The sequence below is a fragment of the Pestalotiopsis fici genome (assembly GCF_000516985.1).
Source record: "Pestalotiopsis fici W106-1 unplaced genomic scaffold PFICI_Scf_2, whole genome shotgun sequence".
Classification (NCBI taxonomy): domain Eukaryota; kingdom Fungi; phylum Ascomycota; class Sordariomycetes; order Amphisphaeriales; family Sporocadaceae; genus Pestalotiopsis; species Pestalotiopsis fici.
In genome coordinates, this window is record NW_006917092.1 from 3376640 (window position 1) to 3394160 (window position 17521).

General features: G+C 49.7%; 7 protein-coding genes across 7 annotated transcripts; 3 read left to right on the plus strand and 4 right to left on the minus strand.

Moving 5' to 3' along the window:
- Nucleotides 1-103: 103 nt before the first annotated feature.
- PFICI_03196 (uncharacterized protein) lies at nucleotides 104-1618 on the minus strand (the record flags this gene model as incomplete). The annotated part of the gene is made up of 2 exons (XM_007831777.1): nucleotides 104-1345; nucleotides 1409-1618. 2 exons carry the CDS (start codon nucleotides 1616-1618, stop codon nucleotides 104-106), a joined length of 1452 nt encoding a protein of 483 aa, XP_007829968.1.
- Nucleotides 1619-2736: 1118 nt separating this feature from the next.
- Nucleotides 2737-4082, plus strand: PFICI_03197 (uncharacterized protein; the record flags this gene model as incomplete). Its single annotated transcript, XM_007831778.1, has 5 exons — nucleotides 2737-2867; nucleotides 2928-3081; nucleotides 3137-3222; nucleotides 3292-3731; nucleotides 3838-4082. The coding sequence occupies 5 exons, from the start codon at nucleotides 2737-2739 to the stop codon at nucleotides 4080-4082; spliced, it is 1056 nt and encodes a 351-aa protein (XP_007829969.1).
- An 80-nt stretch (nucleotides 4083-4162) lies between these two features.
- Nucleotides 4163-5584, minus strand: PFICI_03198 (uncharacterized protein; the record flags this gene model as incomplete). The annotated part of the gene is made up of 1 exon (XM_007831779.1): nucleotides 4163-5584. One exon carries the CDS (start codon nucleotides 5582-5584, stop codon nucleotides 4163-4165), a length of 1422 nt encoding a protein of 473 aa, XP_007829970.1.
- A 755-nt stretch (nucleotides 5585-6339) lies between these two features.
- PFICI_03199 (uncharacterized protein) lies at nucleotides 6340-7851 on the plus strand (the record flags this gene model as incomplete). The annotated part of the gene is made up of 2 exons (XM_007831780.1): nucleotides 6340-6352; nucleotides 6407-7851. 2 exons carry the CDS (start codon nucleotides 6340-6342, stop codon nucleotides 7849-7851), a joined length of 1458 nt encoding a protein of 485 aa, XP_007829971.1.
- Nucleotides 7852-7934: 83 nt separating this feature from the next.
- On the minus strand, nucleotides 7935-10030 carry PFICI_03200 (uncharacterized protein; the record flags this gene model as incomplete). The annotated part of the gene is made up of 3 exons (XM_007831781.1): nucleotides 7935-9048; nucleotides 9105-9871; nucleotides 9929-10030. The coding sequence occupies 3 exons, from the start codon at nucleotides 10028-10030 to the stop codon at nucleotides 7935-7937; spliced, it is 1983 nt and encodes a 660-aa protein (XP_007829972.1).
- A 4117-nt stretch (nucleotides 10031-14147) lies between these two features.
- Nucleotides 14148-15008, plus strand: PFICI_03201 (uncharacterized protein; the record flags this gene model as incomplete). The annotated part of the gene is made up of 2 exons (XM_007831782.1): nucleotides 14148-14966; nucleotides 14994-15008. 2 exons carry the CDS (start codon nucleotides 14148-14150, stop codon nucleotides 15006-15008), a joined length of 834 nt encoding a protein of 277 aa, XP_007829973.1.
- Nucleotides 15009-15544: 536 nt separating this feature from the next.
- On the minus strand, nucleotides 15545-17000 carry PFICI_03202 (uncharacterized protein; the record flags this gene model as incomplete). Its single annotated transcript, XM_007831783.1, has 3 exons — nucleotides 15545-15631; nucleotides 15702-16334; nucleotides 16449-17000. The coding sequence occupies 3 exons, from the start codon at nucleotides 16998-17000 to the stop codon at nucleotides 15545-15547; spliced, it is 1272 nt and encodes a 423-aa protein (XP_007829974.1).
- Nucleotides 17001-17521: the final 521 nt, after the last annotated feature.

Genomic DNA, 17521 nt, shown 5'->3' on the forward strand with positions numbered 1-17521 from the left:
TTGAAAATAAAGATTGAAAAACATTATTCATAAAACCCGGGAGCCAGAGTCCATCGTACCAATTCACCAAGAGAGTAAACAATCACATGCATGACCATGGCCATCACACCCTCTTGAGCTTGAGAATGGTTTTTGGGCTAAGCCATGACAGGTCAGCGCGACGTCCAGATTCCGCGAGTCGAACAATGCTTCGCGACAAGTCCGAGGCTGCAAACGAAGCCTCAGACTCCAGATCCGCAATTTTCCAAGATCGCAGCAACACCAAACTCAGCGAGCCGGCCATAAAGGTGCAGCCAACAAATATCTGCGCGGCGAGAAATGCGTTGTCCGCCGTCTTCTGTGAGCCGACAATCTGCATGGCCACTCCTTCGGCAAACGTGGTCGGGAGCACCATTAGGACACAGGTCACGGCAAAGATGGGCGCAAGCTTGCTAACACCCACGACCTCGGCAAGGATTGGTGTCACGGTTGCCCAGAAGATGCCACAGATGCCTCCCGCCAGGAGCGCAAAGATGGACAGCAGAGCGAATCCCTTTGCGGGAATCCACAAGGTGAAGCAAAAAATACCGCATAGGGCTGTCATGTACATTGCCATGTTTATACGGCCGAGACGATCGCTAAAGTACCCAATCAATGGTCTACCGAGAGCCAGTCCAAGATTGAGCATGGCGTTGGCGACAGAGCCTTGAGTAGATGTCAGCCCAATGGAAGTTGCGTAACTGGGCAGCGAGTAGAGCAAAGTGATGTAGCCGAATTCGGTAACCAGCCCCCAGAACACGACGAGGAGGACTTCGACACGGGTGAAGTCGCGAATCCGAAACATGGGACCTTGTCGGCTGTGGTGGTGCACTCCATGAGGGACATCCTTCATTGTAAAGGACGTGCCAATGTTGGCCACAAGCGTGCATAATCCGAGAATGCGGTATGTCCATTCTATCCCGACGCTCTGTATAGCGGCATTGGTTGCCAGACTGTACACGACTCCGCCTCCGCCGGCGCCGGCAGTAGACAGGCCAACAGCCAAGCTTCGTTTGGTCGAAAACCACGGCGGCAAGGCCGACGTGGCGGTTATATACAGGAATCCCATGCCCCACCCAAAGCAGATACCCTGGCTGAGAAAAAGATGCCAGATCTGAGTGGCGTACGAGGTTGTAATCAAGGCAATGAACTCGAGCACTGCGCCAATGAGGAGATTGGTCCGCAGGCCATAGCGGTGATAGCACTTGGTTACAATGGGAGATACGAGAAGTGCTTGGGAAATGGACAGGCCACCAATCAGGGAAAACTCCAGCTGAATTGCGCCTGGAAACTTGTCATGGGCGGAATACCAGGCCAGAATAACGGCCTACGACTATCGATCAAGCCGTCAGCTTCCTCGTGTTGGCCAAGAGCAGAGTGGAGTACCTACAGCATTGACTCCCCAGGTATGGGCATTGATGAGAAAGACGCTCAGTGCGCACACCCACCCGTAACCTCCATTGGGAGCCTCAAAAACCGATGGCCCGGAGACTTGCGACTCGATCTGCCTGACCGTATCGCTGGGTCCAACATCTTCCAACTCAACAGTCGTCTCTGCTCGCGCTGCAGCTGCCGCGCCCACCGCTGCAATGTTTGACATATCGGCCACCGTGACTATAGTCTTTGAGAAAGTATATGCTTCTCTTGCAAGGTCACCAATTATTATCACGATGTTTTAAATAGGTACAATCGTGCTTGTCACGGCTAATCACGGGCTATAGCGAGTGGGGAAAGCCGATCCCGGAACGGATAGGCCTAGCCTATCTCGACCTCCCTATCTCTTGACTCATGAGAAGTGGTTCGCAGCTCTATCTTCTGGGAACGTGCATCAAATCAGCATCTAGCGCTCGGCCGTGGTTCATATGAGATGCTTCTACCTTTGATTGCCGAGAAACCTTCATTTTTGGGCCATGTAAACAAGTAGAGCAGTCTAGACGCAAACCCGACTCGATAAAGATACAGGTGCCTGCCCAATAATGACGTTGAGATCATCTAGGATAGTATAACCCCTGGGCGGGGTCGTTTGACTTGGACAGATTCTTATCGGTTTATGATTCGCGAAGTTCCGACATTTGCAACTTGAGGATGACTTTGCTTGGAGCTGAACATGAATGCTTATTTCATGTAGCTGTGAATCACAAGGATTATGTTTGAATGGAACATGGCTAGATACCACTAGAATCTATGTATACAATGTGCATATTGATTGTGGGATTTTGATTACCTACGTGGAGTTGTATGTCTCCTCGGAGATAAAGGCTGGGCAGTCGGGTCATACTTCCGAGATCGTGTCTTGCATTGGTATCCGTGCACACCTCATTGGGGCGAAGACTTTGCTCAAGAAAAAACATGGGATCAATGCATATGGTGATGCCAATGCTGACATCCAGTCTTTGCATCCAAGGGATTGTCTTTCAGTCATGATTCGGCGACCGAGGTTGGCGTGGCCTATGCTCGCGACCGCCCTGCTGCCGTTCTGCCGGTATGCTTCAGTATGTTAAGCGAGACGTTGCATTGGAGAAACCTTTGCAGCATTCTGTTTGGTGGCCGGCAACGTGCCCCTTTGCTGCATTAGATGCAGCGCTCGTATGGTCATATTCTGCGAGCAGCTAACGAACTATATCATACGGCTTTCACATTTTTAAATTCTGCTTTCCCCATTAGCTGTCGTAGAAACTATATTGGCATCTGTGTGATTAGACAGTCGTGACAATTAACATGTTTCTTGGATCAATTATTTTGTGGATATTACTTCTCGAGACAACAGCACGAGCTGTGCAAAGTAATCATGAAACTGTAACCCGAGGAGCATCGCCATCATGCGTCGATCCACCAGTCAGAAAGGAGTGGTGAGTTGACCGTGAGCGTCAATCAGGAGCTCAAACCAATGGTACTAAGTTTGTTTGCAGGAGAACCCTCAATTCTATCGAAAAACAATCATATATCGAAGCAGTAAAATGTCTGACTACAAAGCCAGCCATCTCTGGGTTTTCTGCAGCAATCAATCGATTTGACGATCATCAGGCGGTTCACAGCGATCAGACGCCCACTATTCATTGGGTGGTAAGTAAATTGTCAGTCGTAACATATCTGACTTTTGACTAATGCTCCAAACCAGGGCCATTTTATCCTGTGGCATCGCTATTTTGTGGCGACCTATGAGAAAGCTCTCCGCGATGAATGCGGTTACACTGGTGGTCAACCGTGAGTGATACCTTTCTGGCAAATACCATTAATTCAATGCATATATGTCATGGCTCACGTTGATTCCAGGTATTGGAATTGGTCTCTTGATGTCTCCTCAGTCAATGATACGAACAGTACCGCCGTCTTTTCAAGCCCTGTATTCGATCCAGAGACAGGGTTCGGTGGTAATGGGCCGTACGTAGAGACTAACAGTACGAACAACCCGTTCAATTTGACTAGCCGCACTGGAGGTGGCTGCGTTATGGATGGCCCCTTTACGCAAGATCAGTTTACAGTGAATGTGCCAAGTCCGCACTGCCTCACACGAGACTTTATACCTCCAATCATGAACGGCTGGGCTCAGCAGAGTCTTGTTGATCAAGTCCTTGCTACAGAAGACTACACCGCGTTTGCTCGGGCGGTGGAAAACGTACCGAGCTTTGATCAGCCCAACATCCATGGGGGTGGTCACTTTGGTGTCGGTGGTGCGCTGGGCACCATTGGCGATGCGAACAATAGCCCTGGCGGTAAGTTGATTGTCTTGAACTTTGGCTGACTCTCGCAATATGATATGCGCAGCGCATAATGGACTTGCAGCTCCTCTAGACAGTGCACTCGCTAACCGAGTTTCAGACCCTCTCTTCTATTTACACCATGGGAACTTGGACCGCATTTTCTCTCTGTGGCAGTCCAAAGACCTCCCCGTGCGAACAAATCAAGTTGGTGGTCCAATCGTTCCATTCGACTATGGTGGACAGAATGTTACCCTGGACTTCGAAATCAATATTGGGGCATTGGCTCCAAATGTAACGCTGAAGCAGGTGTTGGAAATCCAAGGCAGCGTCTTGTGCTATTCCTATGCCGACTTGTCTCAGTAGTGGTGGAGAACACCAAAACTTTGAGATCATTTCATGGTATCAATGGCAGTTGTCTAAGCCCGTCGAAGTAGTGCGCAAGTTCATGTGAGCGTGACTCCAAGTAGCTGGTTTCTTGCAAGATCGAACCAAAGTCCCTTGAAGCCACTTTGTCGTTGGGTGGTGACAAAGTGAATGAAATCTAACAGCTCGAGAGAGTGCTGCCTACGAAACCTGAATGGCTCAAAGGCTTTGTATATCTCTATTCCGGGTTCTGGCTGCTCCAGAGTGGCCACCAGTAGAGGAAAGTCTAGGGCTAGACCTGTAGCTGCGTCTGCCGGCCACGATTTTAGGAGAGAAAGTTCATGTAAGATTTCACCGGCATAGACTTGTGCCGCCGCATCCTCAACACCGAGCGGAAAACGCAAGCGATGAATAACAAGCAAAGCCGCAAGACGATAACATTGGGCTTGCGCAAGTATGACACTGACCTCGAATGATGAGTATTTTGTAAAGAAATGAGGCGGCAATTGCGGCTGCCATCTACTGATCTTGCACTCAATATCGTGGTAAGGGTCCTTGTCGGGATAGGGAATACGCTCAGCATCAACCAAAGAAGGTTCCGTTCCATTGAGTTTGGCTTCGTAGCTCCTTTCACATAGCTCATATAGTAGGGGGAGTAGAGATGAGGAGAGGCCGGCGAACCTATCGACGATGCAGCGGGTCGCTGTTGGAACTCGTATCACAGGTATCTCCCTCCGTATCAGACACTCAACCGTGTCCGTGAGGACTGGAGTCAGGGTTACAACGTCCAAGTCGGGCCGCTCAAGGAGAGACGGGAACCAACGCTGAACGCTTAGTAATGTGCCACGGGTGATTATTTGTGAGTCCGGGGTCGGAATCAGCTCATTATAGACGTGCATGGCTTGTCCGAGCAAGAGGATCACGGCTGCGTCCTCGGCCCGGGAAATACACGACGGACTACCCATGAGTCTCTCTAGGCAATGGATCCCGATCGCTAGATCGTGTTCATCCAGGCCTCTGAATGTCGCATGTCGCGATGACAGCAAGCTCATGGCCACCGTGTATGCATCTGCGAGTACCTGGGGGGATCGTGCGAACAGCCTCCTTACTACGGAGTGAAATTCGGGCAAAAAAGACCTGCCAAGCATGAATGGCCGATGGACAGCGAAAAAGACCTCGGTGCTTTCAAGCATACAGTTGACCTGTACCGTTGTCCTCAGAGGCGCCTGAAGGACGCGGAAGTTTGGCGGGGAGTAGCAGTTTGACCACGCTGTAAAATCGGAAACGTCTGGAGCATTGGGGCATGGCGGCCGCTGACCAGACCTGCTTAAGCGACCGCGTGGGCTCCTGGCCAGTGCTTTGGCAGACGGTACAGCGCCATGGTGGGCTGTCAAACTACTTCCGCCAGCGGTATTCACCTCAACATTCTGATCATTCTTGACAAGAACCATGACCGAGGTGGCACCATAAGGTAGCTTTGGTGCTACCGGACGCCGTCCCATCCGTTTCTTGAGTCTCGGACAACATTGTTTGCCGAGTGCGCAACATCTAGTGCAGGAGTTCTGTGATTCTGCGTAGGTGCATTTCTCTTTGAGCTGGTGGCAACGCTCACAGGTCATTTGCTTCTTTGGTGGCACAACAATGGCCGAAGATTGTGCATCAATACCATCAATTGGAAAGTGAGCCATGAGCAACGATTCCGCAGTCTTTGGCCTTTGATTCCGTGATTTGTAATATGAAATAACGCGCAGAAGTAACGTTTGAATGAATGAAGGCAGGTGTATGGGATCTGGTACCTGGACTTGAGTCTCGACAATGATTGATCCGGAGCCAGAGATTTGGTCGGTGGCGCAGGGGGAAGGGTCCGTCCCTTACATTAACCAGGGCAGGTTGGGCGACCGCTGCAAGGCCCCAGTTGACTGTCCATCTGTCCTAGCGCAGGCCCCCGAATTAGCACAGATAGGTGGTACTGCTTACGGACCAGAACACGCCAAATTGGCACCCGCCTGCACTAAACCGAAAGAAGAAAGAAGTTTCCGGTAGCTATCAGAACACGACCGCTGTTTTCTTTCCTATGAGGGTCAAGTATAACGCTTGTGGGACTTGAGCCTCGTCCTGCGAATGAGGACCGAAGCATCTCACCATGCTACTCTTCTCGGCTACAAATATGGCGAGTCTGTCCTGAACTCGTGGTGATACTTTTGCTCAATAACTTTAAAGAGCAACAGCTGTTCGACGCAGAATGCAAAGTACCAACATGAGGTTTGCAAGTAAGTCAAACGTCGAATTATGATGCTTGACCCGGCATGCTAAAGAAAAGACAGGCCCCAACGAACTGCGAGTGATCAGCCGCGAGTATCATGGCTTCTATAACGCAATCGTCGTCGGAGCCATCTATGAGTTTCGGAGCTCGAACTTTGATGTCCACTCAAGTTGCTCCTTTTACGGCGCCGTCAAACATTGCATCGACAAACATCCGACCTTGAGTGCCATCGTACGTGATCAGCACACAGATAAAGCGTACTTTGAGCGTGTGCCGACAATCAATCTTGAAGAACACATAGACATTGTGACTGAGAGTGACGCTGGCCCATCAAATGCCAGAGAAAAGGCCAACTCGGAGACGACGATAATCGAGTCGCTACTTCCAGCCATCCTCGATAAGCCCTGGCCCTCTGACATCCCGCCGTGGAGGGCTACGATTGTCCCTCTGAAATCTGGGGAGCGAGGCCAAGATCACCCTCGCTGCTTCATTGCATTTTCATTTTCACATGCTCTTGGCGATGGCCGGAATGGCTTCCTATGGCACCGGACATTTAGGGATGGAATCTTTGATCGTGTCGACGAGGCGGCTGGCACGTCGCTGACTACTCCCCGTGGCGAATTTCCCGCGCCATTCGACACTCCGGAAAGTTTACCAATCTCCTGGGGGTTTCTCCTCCGGCCGCTTATTGCCGTACTGCTTCCCAACTTCCTGGCCGAATTCCTCGGATTCCGGCCCACCACCAGCCATGTAGACCCCAGTACCTGGACGGGGAGTCGAATGTTTCGCGAGCCGGGTCCTTTCAACAGTTGCCTCAGGCTGATCGAAATCGATGCTGCCGCAACGCAAAAGGTGCTTCAGCTTGCAAGAGGGCATGGAGCAAAGCTGACGGGAACCATGATCCAGTCCTTTGCGCGAGGACTTAGCAAGGCAATCCCGCGCAGCGAAGCAACAAGGCTCATTTCGGGCATGGCAGTCAACATGCGGCGTGCGGTCCCAAACACGAGCGACGAGATGGGTTTCTTTGTCGGCGCCTGCTACGAAACCCATGAGCGACAGGACGACTGGGCGAGTCCCTGGACTGAAAAGACCTGGGCGAATGCGCGCTCGCTGACGGAGAAGCTGGCCGAGGCTGCAGTGACGCTGCACGACCAGCCCGTCGGATTGCTGAGATACGTGCCAAGCATCACTAAATGGACTGCATCCAAGATAGGCCAAGAGCGAGATAGCTCATTCGACGTCAGCAACCTTGGCGCGTTCGAGGCTACGCTTCCCGGGATCTCGGATGATCACAGTCGATGCAAAATCACCGACATGGTCTTCACGCACTCACCAGCCGTGACATCTGCACCCTTGACAGTTAGTGCTGTAAGCGTCAAAGGCTCCAGGCTCATGATCACCATTGCATGGCAGCCTGGAGCCCTAGGTATTCCCCGAGAATCGGAAGCGGGTTTCGTTGAAGAACTAGGGACTTTTGTGAAAAAGGACCTGGAGAGTCTGCAATAGCCCGACTAGACGTCAGTAGAAGATAGATTTAATGTTTAATAATGTCTAATCCAGTGTGTTTGCTCTTTCGGGCCGAGGTGGTCTCAAGTCGACACACCACATAAATGACGCTTCCACCAAGACTCTTGGGCCTTGTATGCGGCCAGGATGGTGTCCTCCTTCAGCCACCCATGACCCTCCCCCTCAAACATCATCACTTCGGCAATTCTCCCCTGGCGCTTCATTTCCTCGGCCATCATTAGTGTTTGCTCGGGTGTAACTGCCTTGTCGTCGGTGCCTTGCAGCATGAGCAAGGGAGCCTTGATATTGGACACATAGAATCGAGGGCTTCGCTCCCGGTATATGCGGTCACGGCCCTCCTTGTCATCCGATGCGACACAGCTGAGGATCAGCCTTTCGACGTCGTGACTCTCAAACTTGTACGAGTCTGCCTGAAGAGCGCGGACATCGCAGATGCCATACGAGCTCACGGCGGCCTTGAATGTGTCTGGAAACATGCTGATGGCCGACAAGGTACCGTAACCGCCCGCGCTGCCCCCGTAGACACCGACCCGGCTGCCGTCTACGAGGTTCTGGCTCACTAGATACTGCACTACTTCGTGGGTGTCTTGAACGTCAAACATACCCCAGTAGCCGCTCAGCGCCTCACGGTACTTGCGACCATAGCCAGTGCTTCCAACATAATTCACCGAGCAGACTGCAAATCCGCGCGAAGTCCAAAACTGGATCGAAAAGTCCAGGGCGGGAGAAATGCAACCATTTGGACCGCCATGAAGCTGAATTAGAACTGGGGGAAGCCCTTCGCCCTGGAATTGTGGATTCTGTGGTCCGTATAAGAAAGCGTGAACGTTGCCGGGTCGAGATTTTCGCGGGATCTCAAGATGGCGAGCTGTTGAGAAGAGGCCGTCGGGCAGATCAATTTGAGAAGTAGAACAAACTGTTTGAAGTTGAGGCTTGCCTGATCGAATTCCTGATACCGTGACGAGCTTCTTTGACGAGAAACGAGTGCTCCCCAATACTACAACACTGTTCTCGGATAGGCGAAAAACGCCCGTGCTGTGAAGAGCGAGGTCGACAAAAGGTAGGCCGAGATCGATGGCCTCGCCCTTGTCCAGATCGAGCAATGCAATGTTGCTGGCAGCATGTCTGACATACGATGCAACCACAGTCTTTGAGTCCAGAATCACATAGGTGGAGCTAGTGAAAATATTTGTTAGTTCATCTTCCAAAGAAAGGGCGGCATCACAAGCTACCTTCCCATGCGCCAATCAGCAATGGCAAATTCGACGTCTTCTAATCCCGGAAATCGTAAGTGGGCGATGGCATTGGTTTCAACCGAGTGCGTGTATAGTTGCCAATAGCCCGACCTGTCGCTAGCAAAAAACAAGGTGCCATCGGGGCCCCATTTCGGTTGCGATATGCTCTCCTTGCATGCCTCGCCAGCAATCTTCCGGGGATTGCTTAGGCTACCACCAACCCAATCTGATACCCACAGAGTTGTACCGGTCCAAGGCATATCAGGATGAGACCACTGGAGCCAGGATACTTTCTTGCCATCTGGGCTGAACCGAGGGTAGGCATAAAAGTCATCTCCAGAAGCGATGCAGGTCTCAGTCTTGGTGGAAGCATTAATGACAACCATGGTGTTGACCACGCCATAGGCCTGCGTCTCGGGCGTTGCATTGCGATGATCCTCGCGAATGGCAATGATCACATCCTCTTGTTGGGGGTGAACCGAAAAGTCGGCATAGCGTACGCCATCTGGGGCTGACAGGACAAGCGAGACAGCAGAATTGCTCGGATCCAGTCTGTACACATGTTTTGTGATATTGTCAGTGAATACAACATATCCAGAGGGTGCCGCGGTGAAGCTGGCACCTCCCATCTCTTGCACGCTGGCGTGGGCGGAATACGACGCAGGCAGGATTTCTCGTGTATCTGAACCATGATGGGTCATCACTGCGTATCTGCCATTTTCGCGGGGGCGCGACTCTATCCAGTGTATAAGACCGCGCGACTCCTATGAAATATTAGCTGACGACTATCAATGAGCTCAAAGGTAGATACTGCAACTAACATCGACTAGCACTTCTTGGAGTGAGACGCTTGCGGTAGAAAGGAATTCGGCATTGAGAGGACTTGGCCACAAGCCATAAGGCATTGAAGTCTTTCCGGCCATCGTATGCTTGGACCTGTAATTATACGAGACCGAGGTTTTCGCATTCAAAGCACGACTCCAGTACGGATATGTTAATGTTCGAAAGACGCGAATTGATCGCGTCTTCAAGAGCTGCATCGATGCGGTAGTCGCCAATTCCAGTCATCAGGCTCCGCGAAGCGGTGGTCTGCATGAAATACCCCCGCTACACCCCGAGCTAACGGGTGCTGCCGCGGCCACATCCCCGCTATGCAGTGAAGATTTTTGGGGACTTAACACCGATGAGCTGGGCTGGTTGGGGGTGACTCAATTGACATTGGCATCGTTAAACCTTTTATTAGAGAGTGTGGGGTATTCTTCAGCCAGGGGCTGGGCTGTAAAAGGAGGAAGGTAGAAGGCACAAAATACGAGAAGACTGATACTAGATTCTTTTTTTCAGGTGCGCTTCCTACATATATGTATAGAAAGTAGTAGTATACTATATGTGTTAGTCTTTTGAAAGATTCAAGTGACACACCGATAGCCACCGACTGGAATATAGTGATGGATTATTTCAACATAACCACTAGTGTAGGATAGGTGCCTGGTAGGCACTAGGTATGATACGCTACAGGCGTTATTGCAGGACAGGAGTGTTTTAGCATCCCAAATCGACATGGACGGGAAGCGAATCTGTATAGAGTAGATTCCTCCAAAATCTTCAACACTGCAGATATATACTTTACACATCACGTTATCGCTGATTATTATAGCCATTTTAAATCATTGAGAGATCATTAGCCAGAGATGTGTTATATGGGCATAGTCATAGGCGCATGCACTTAATATACTGGCGAGGGTCCAAAACACTTCTTGGCCCTAAAAAGGGCCAAAAAGTGAGGGACAACAAATCACTGTTGCAGTCTTTGGACAACTCCGACACGGGGAATCGAACCCCGGGCATGACGGTTCAGTAATGAGAGCGTCATATGTTAGCCACTACACCATATCGGACTATTGCTTGGTCTGGTCGTCACCTACATCAGTACTTGACGGCAGCTACAATGGGCTCCACGAGAAATCGTTTTGATTGAGTAAAGCATTGATCGCCTTGTGTGGTTAATCTAGCTCGGAGCTCCCGAGGACATGTACGTCGGAGGTAATAAAAAGTTCTACCAAAAGGACGAGCCTCACTTTATATGTCATGAATAGTCTATCATTGCATAAGGCGTTTTACTACAATAATTTGCCAATCATTTAGTAACATTAAACATTATTATTTTTCAACACAACTACCCATAAGGGGAGTAGAACAACAGATCTGCAAGCGCTATAGCTATAGGCTAGCCGCTATAGCATGTTCAAGGGTTCGCAGACGATAAGATTCCAAGTCCGCAACGAAGCAGAGCGAACCACGTAGTTCTTTGCATAGTCTCCAAGTTTCTACTCGATGTAAGTAAATACAATTATGCAATCGAAGAAGTATTGCCACCAATATGATTGTTCAGTCCAGGCGACAAGAGCCTGAGCCTTGAGGCCTGTTGAGCCGTGCTTGTACAGCCAGTGGCCGGAGCGCAGACTGCCGGCGAACCGCAAAAGATCGCGGGCCCCGTCACACAAAACTGGTCTATCGGGCAATCGGAGTCCGAATTACACGGGGAGCCACAGGGAGCTGGAGGATTGCAAAAAGCGTTTCCTGAGACGTCTTCATCACAATAACATGAACTACTACACCCGCCTTCTCCCATCTCTCCCGTTCCGGCTGACGCGGCATCGCAGGGTGGCGGAGGTGTAAACGTGGCTGCAGAGATCTGATCAGTAATGCTCGGGTTGCTGGAAATCATAACTGGTTGCTGACTTGGACAGGTGCTTTACTTACCCGTCTCAACCGAAGTGACGGTTGTAGTCGCTACTGTTGTTTCCGTTGATGTTGCAAATGTCGTAAAATCGGCCGAGTTCGTGACGGTAATGGTTGAGGTGATCGTCACTGTCTCGGTCGCTGTTATAGTATCAGATGCCGTGACGGAGACGATTGCAGTCGCAGTCACGTCTTGAGTCGAACTAGGAGTAGTAGTCGCAGTTTCCGTTGCTGTGCTGGTCTCTGTTTTTGTCTCTGTCTTGGGATGAGCGAATAGCCAGCAGTGGCAAGCCTGGCCGATTAGACAAGTCTTCTGTGAGAGGAAATCGTCCAAGAATTCGGAGTGCCCATCCAAATCGAACCGCTTCGCTGCCCCTGCTGCCGTCACTCTAGTGGAAGACGTGACTGTGTCTGTCTCCGTTGATATGGCTGTCACTTGGGCTGTCGCGGTTATAACATTGGTGCTGGTAGTAAATGCCGTTGCAAAGATGGTCACTGTAATTGTCGTGCCCGTCACCCTATAACGAGAATAAGAACACGTAGAGCATGGAGTCGGTTGAACTTACGTAGTAGAGATTGTGCTCACTGTAGTACTCAAAGTCTCCGTCGTGACAGTGTTGAACACATCTTGGGTCGGAGCAGTCAGAGTCTGTGTTGTTGTGACAGTCACAGTTTCCACTGGAAAGTTAGAAGAGCACCATGTTTGAGCGACAGGGTAGGCTCCAATGCTCGATGACCATGAAGCTGCACTTCCCGTACAGTACTTGGGAGGTTGACCGATGCCATGAGGATAATCATTTCGGTGGTTCGTGGGAGGCTTTAGCGAGGATACAATGGCAGCAAAGCCGCTCAACAGCAGGACTGGGGTATGAAGCATGGCGGATTCTACTTTTTATCGTGGCAACCAGCATGTGAAATAGCCTCGAAGAGGTCTATATGTGCCCCCGGACTCCCTCTATATATAAGAGCTTGAACAATACACTTACAAATATCACGAATCAATGCATTGATCAAAGTCGCGTAATTTCCACAACGACTCACAATTTTTTATTGTGTAAAAGAGTGTGAAACATTAAGGTGTTCATTCGAGGTAGCTGAAAGTAATGAGACCCAAAGCCAGCGAATGTGAATTTGGACATATAATTGCTTCAAATTCCTCTAATGATCATGCATGATTGACATGACCAATGCCTTGGGTTGTCGTTTTTCTGCTTTGTTTTAGCATCATAGTTCCGCTGGACATCCTTGGGCGCATCTGGTTTTTCAAAGTTTTCATTTCTCGGAAATGTCAACATGCAGCCCCTGAAAGTTAAATTGTGCGTGTTCTCATTTCACGTCCACATTGAGTATTGGGTGATTCAGGACAGTCCAGGGTGAATCAAGCATAAAAGATCATGTCCGATTCATTGAGCAGGTACCTTGAAAACCCGTTCTTTGCAGTGGATATTTGCTTATTCCGGTGCAGACTTTTAGTAAGATCAATCGACTGTACCTACTACCGGTCATGTGCCGTCAGCCCAGCGAGATGCCGATGTCATGACTGTCATGTCTCTGCGACCACACAATATGGACGGCAGCACAGATTCCCGCCTTCGCTTCTCTGGTGGTCCGCCAGCATGGCTACTTTAACACGATCGGAAGAGGCTTGATGGACGGTGCCTAATAGTGTTGGGGTTCAGAAGCGTAATACGGAGCAATTGACGCCGGAATCTCGTCTCGGCTGATCGCTGGAATCTTACACAGTGTCTAAATGCTCTATCCCGCAGCTACGAATATGTAATGATTTATATCGCTCATATTCATCCAAACTGCTGTTCCTCTATGTGAAAGCATAGAAGGACCAATGCAAAGAGAGCCAACATCTGCGTTCGGATGTACATTGCTCAATATTGTTAGCGACGCATTGGGTAGCACTGTTTGAATTACCTTGGGGGCGAATTTAGTCCATTGCACCTAACTAAATTCAGCATTTTAAAGCTACTGTAAATACTCTGTACAGAGCAGGTCTTCCAAGCAAACAAAACAGGAGAGCTCCTCTTTCTTACTATTCCCTCCCTCTCTCAGCACCTTCAGTAAACGAAGAAAAAAGAGACCGGCAAATTTGAATACTTATATACAGATTCTGGGAATATTTCGATTGTGTTCCGTTTTTTACCCGACCCGTGCGAGTGGTGTTGACTGCTACTGTGCCATTCAGCATCACCCCGCACGCCTCAAATCACCGCCACGTCATTTTGTGCTCGTAAATCGTCTAGTATTTCTCAGATTTGTTGAAGCAAACCAGCAAAAGGAACTGCTACAATGGCACTGCAATCTGGTGGCAGTCTTGACCCTCCTCCATACAGCGCGCGAGCTGGGAACCCCGTCGAAGAAGCCGTGGACCACTTGATCCTGGTTCTGGAGGGGCGGTCCATCTACCCCGAGTCAGCGGCTAACCCTCCACTGTATACACTATCCCATGAGATCGCTGGACTGCCAGAGTCGGCCTCCCTGGTCAAATTGGAGCGACTCGACAGAATGGTTCGAAGTTCCCCAGATGGCGCACCTCGAACCACATGTCGAACCAAACATATTTATAATTTGCAACATTTGCTCCCTGTCATGTCCCCCAAATTCGCTTTCTCCCTCACGGCCATGTCCCGAAAAGCATTTGCGCGCAAAGTCGGCTTCAGAAAGTCTGCACGTTTGGGACAGGAGTTCAAGGCGGTGACGATAATGTCAATTCCTGGAGACAACCTTCCCAAGGGTTACAAGGCACTCAGGTCGTCTGATAAGGAATTGGAGCAAATCTTTGCAGTCAGGCGGCGCAAGGACACTTTGGAGTGGCTTGGACTCGATAAACTACTGCTTGCAATGGAAGACGAACAAGACGGCCAACAGCGCTTACTCGTTATGTCGGCTCTCTCCAGGGAGATGATGGATATATTGGTCGCATGTTGGTGTTTGAGGATCTGGCAGACTAGTATTTCCAAGCGAAAAGAAGGCCGACCTTGGATCAAAAGTATTTGCTTTCATAAGAATCTCTTCTTCGCTCGCTCTCCGAGCCGATTAGCCACTAACAAGTCGCAGTCAATTCCCGTGTACGGAAATCCAGAGAGGTACTACCGAGATACTGGTGAGGTAAGTGACAGGTCTGATTTTCAACAGGATGAACCGGTATGATCGCAAACTAAGCTATAGGCGAACTATTCCGAATAGCTTGCGGGGATACTGGTTCTCTATGTTACATAATCGATATTTGCAACGAACGAGAAATGAATAATGAACCACTCACGATTATAATGTCAAATCTGCTCAGGCCTGTGACAAAATTGGTTGCCGTCGATGCAACTCAATTGTGGAGGCAATCTGGATGGTGTTGGTCGGCGCAAAGCCAGGAACGACGCTGTAATCCCGCATTTTGATGCCATTGATACCGCATGTTCGTATTCGAAACGACTTGGGTCTGTAATGAGAAGAAGACGACTATGAAGAAAAGTCTGTGAACAGTCCGCAGTCGTTCAGTTCCAATGGGCCAGCAAGGCTTCATACACCCAGACCCAACAAACAGCCATTGATTTTCAACATCAGCACCTATAGTCAAGCATTTCCTACGATATAGTTTACTCCTTTCTGATCTCCTACAATGTTATCGCACGAGTAATGTTCGTCGCGTAGATATAATTTCTAAGATAACGAGGCCAATCGAGACAAGTGCGTTAAGTCGAGTTATTACGATTGACGGCAGGACCCATCATGTTTGTCACTGCGATGCTGGCTCTTTCCGTGATAATTCCTCCTGAAATCTTTTGTGTGGTGATTCTGGACCCTTGCGGAACGGCTGTAACGCTCGTGGGCTCGTCGATTATCGCTCACCGCGTTGTGTTGAGTTGATCCATAGTGAGTATGAATCGAACCTTCTGCGACATGCTCCGTAGTTTCTTGGGTATAATCTGGGTGGCCAAGAGTTGGATTCTCGGCACTGTACATTGAACTGTCGGCTTCATGTATCAGTGCTTGGGAAGCATGTGCCGGAATGCCATAACCCTGCTCAGCAGACAAATCGCTGGGATTGTACATTGAAGCTTCTCCATTCTCTGCTGCACCATCGAGTTCATAGTCTGGGCCATAAGCCGGACCATAAGAGACATTGTCCGGGGCATTAGATGGTGAAGCAAACGCCGGGGCGCTAACAGCACCCTGATGACTGTATGTCGAACTGCTCACAACAACAGGTATAGAGCTTTCGGGACCACAAGTCGACGTATAAAGCGAATGATCCGGAGCATACATAGTACTACTGGTGGCAGGCAGTGAGCTTGTCGTGGGATACGCCGGGACAAAAGTCTGACTATTAGCAGCACCATGTGTCAAACGATTGGCAACAAGCACCGAACTTCCAAAAACATAGTCCCTGCCTTGGGCTTGTGTTTGTTGCTCTATGATGGCGTAACTGTCCTTGGCTTGCACTCTACCCAGAGCTTCCAAAAAACATGCATCTTCTGGTTTCTAACTAAGAAGTGTATGTAAGATGAAAAGTGTCAGTCGGCACCATTCTGGCGAGTGGTTCCCTCTCGGATGGCCATCCGGCATGTTTGTCATTGTAAAATCCCGGGGGAATACGAACAAAAATGCATGCGCCATCTCATGGGCAAGTGTTGCAACGTACTTTCCAAGCTGCCTGTCATCTGCCACGTAGACCCGTATGCACATTTGCTGCGGAATGAAGGCACCTCGTCGGTGGTCGCTTTCGTGTTTTCTCTGCACTCGAAGGTGAACAAGGCGTCGTCCATTGCTTCGGACTTGATCACCCTGTAGCAACCCGAAGAAAAAGGCCTGGTCCAACTGCGAGAAGACGTATTTGAGTTGTCCCTCGATTGCCTCAAATGATTGTGCCGCGCTTGGCATGAATCCAATCCGATTCTTGAATGTTTGCACTTCATCGTCATGAGAAGATACAGCAGCACAGTGACCGAAGATCAACTCGTTGATCTCCTTCTTTGTGTATGGATTCGTTTTCGGAGAAGTCCTAATGCTGCGTGTGAAGGCGTCGGTTCCAGGGGAAAAGTTCCAGGCAATGCCTTGGAGAACATTGATCATGCCAATGGCTTTCTCAGCTGCAATGTCTTGTTCTGTTGCGATCACTTTGCCTTTTCTTCCTCGGGTCGACGACATCTTGGGAAGCAGAAAAGAATGAGAGGTATATGACTAAGGAAACAATATGAAGGTCCCGCCTGCAGTAGCGAATATGGAGCTTAGTTCTGAGAATTGATCAAGCCCGGCTTTTATAATAGAACTGGCATGCTATCTACGCCTATGGACCTCATGCACCAAGACTCGACCAACTGCTCTAGAGCTTTGTGATATTGTCATTGTACGTGAGTAGGTGCTGATCATTCAGTACATAGATAATTGACTCTCGCCAGACACCGCCTGATTGGCTTAACGTCCCTTCCATCACAGGCACGGATTAAATGGTACTAGTTAGCAATATGTGATGCACTTCCGAAAGAGGTGCTGTTCAATGCAACTCTCATCTGATCTCACAATTTGTAGGTGCGGACTGACTTCTAGCTACATCAATTCCAGCATGCCCGTCTAACTCAATCCAATTGTGCTTAACTGCGCCTCCTGATGACGACGGCAATGTCTGCTGGTTACCAACATGGTGCTGATTGTAGTCATTACCATCCTCT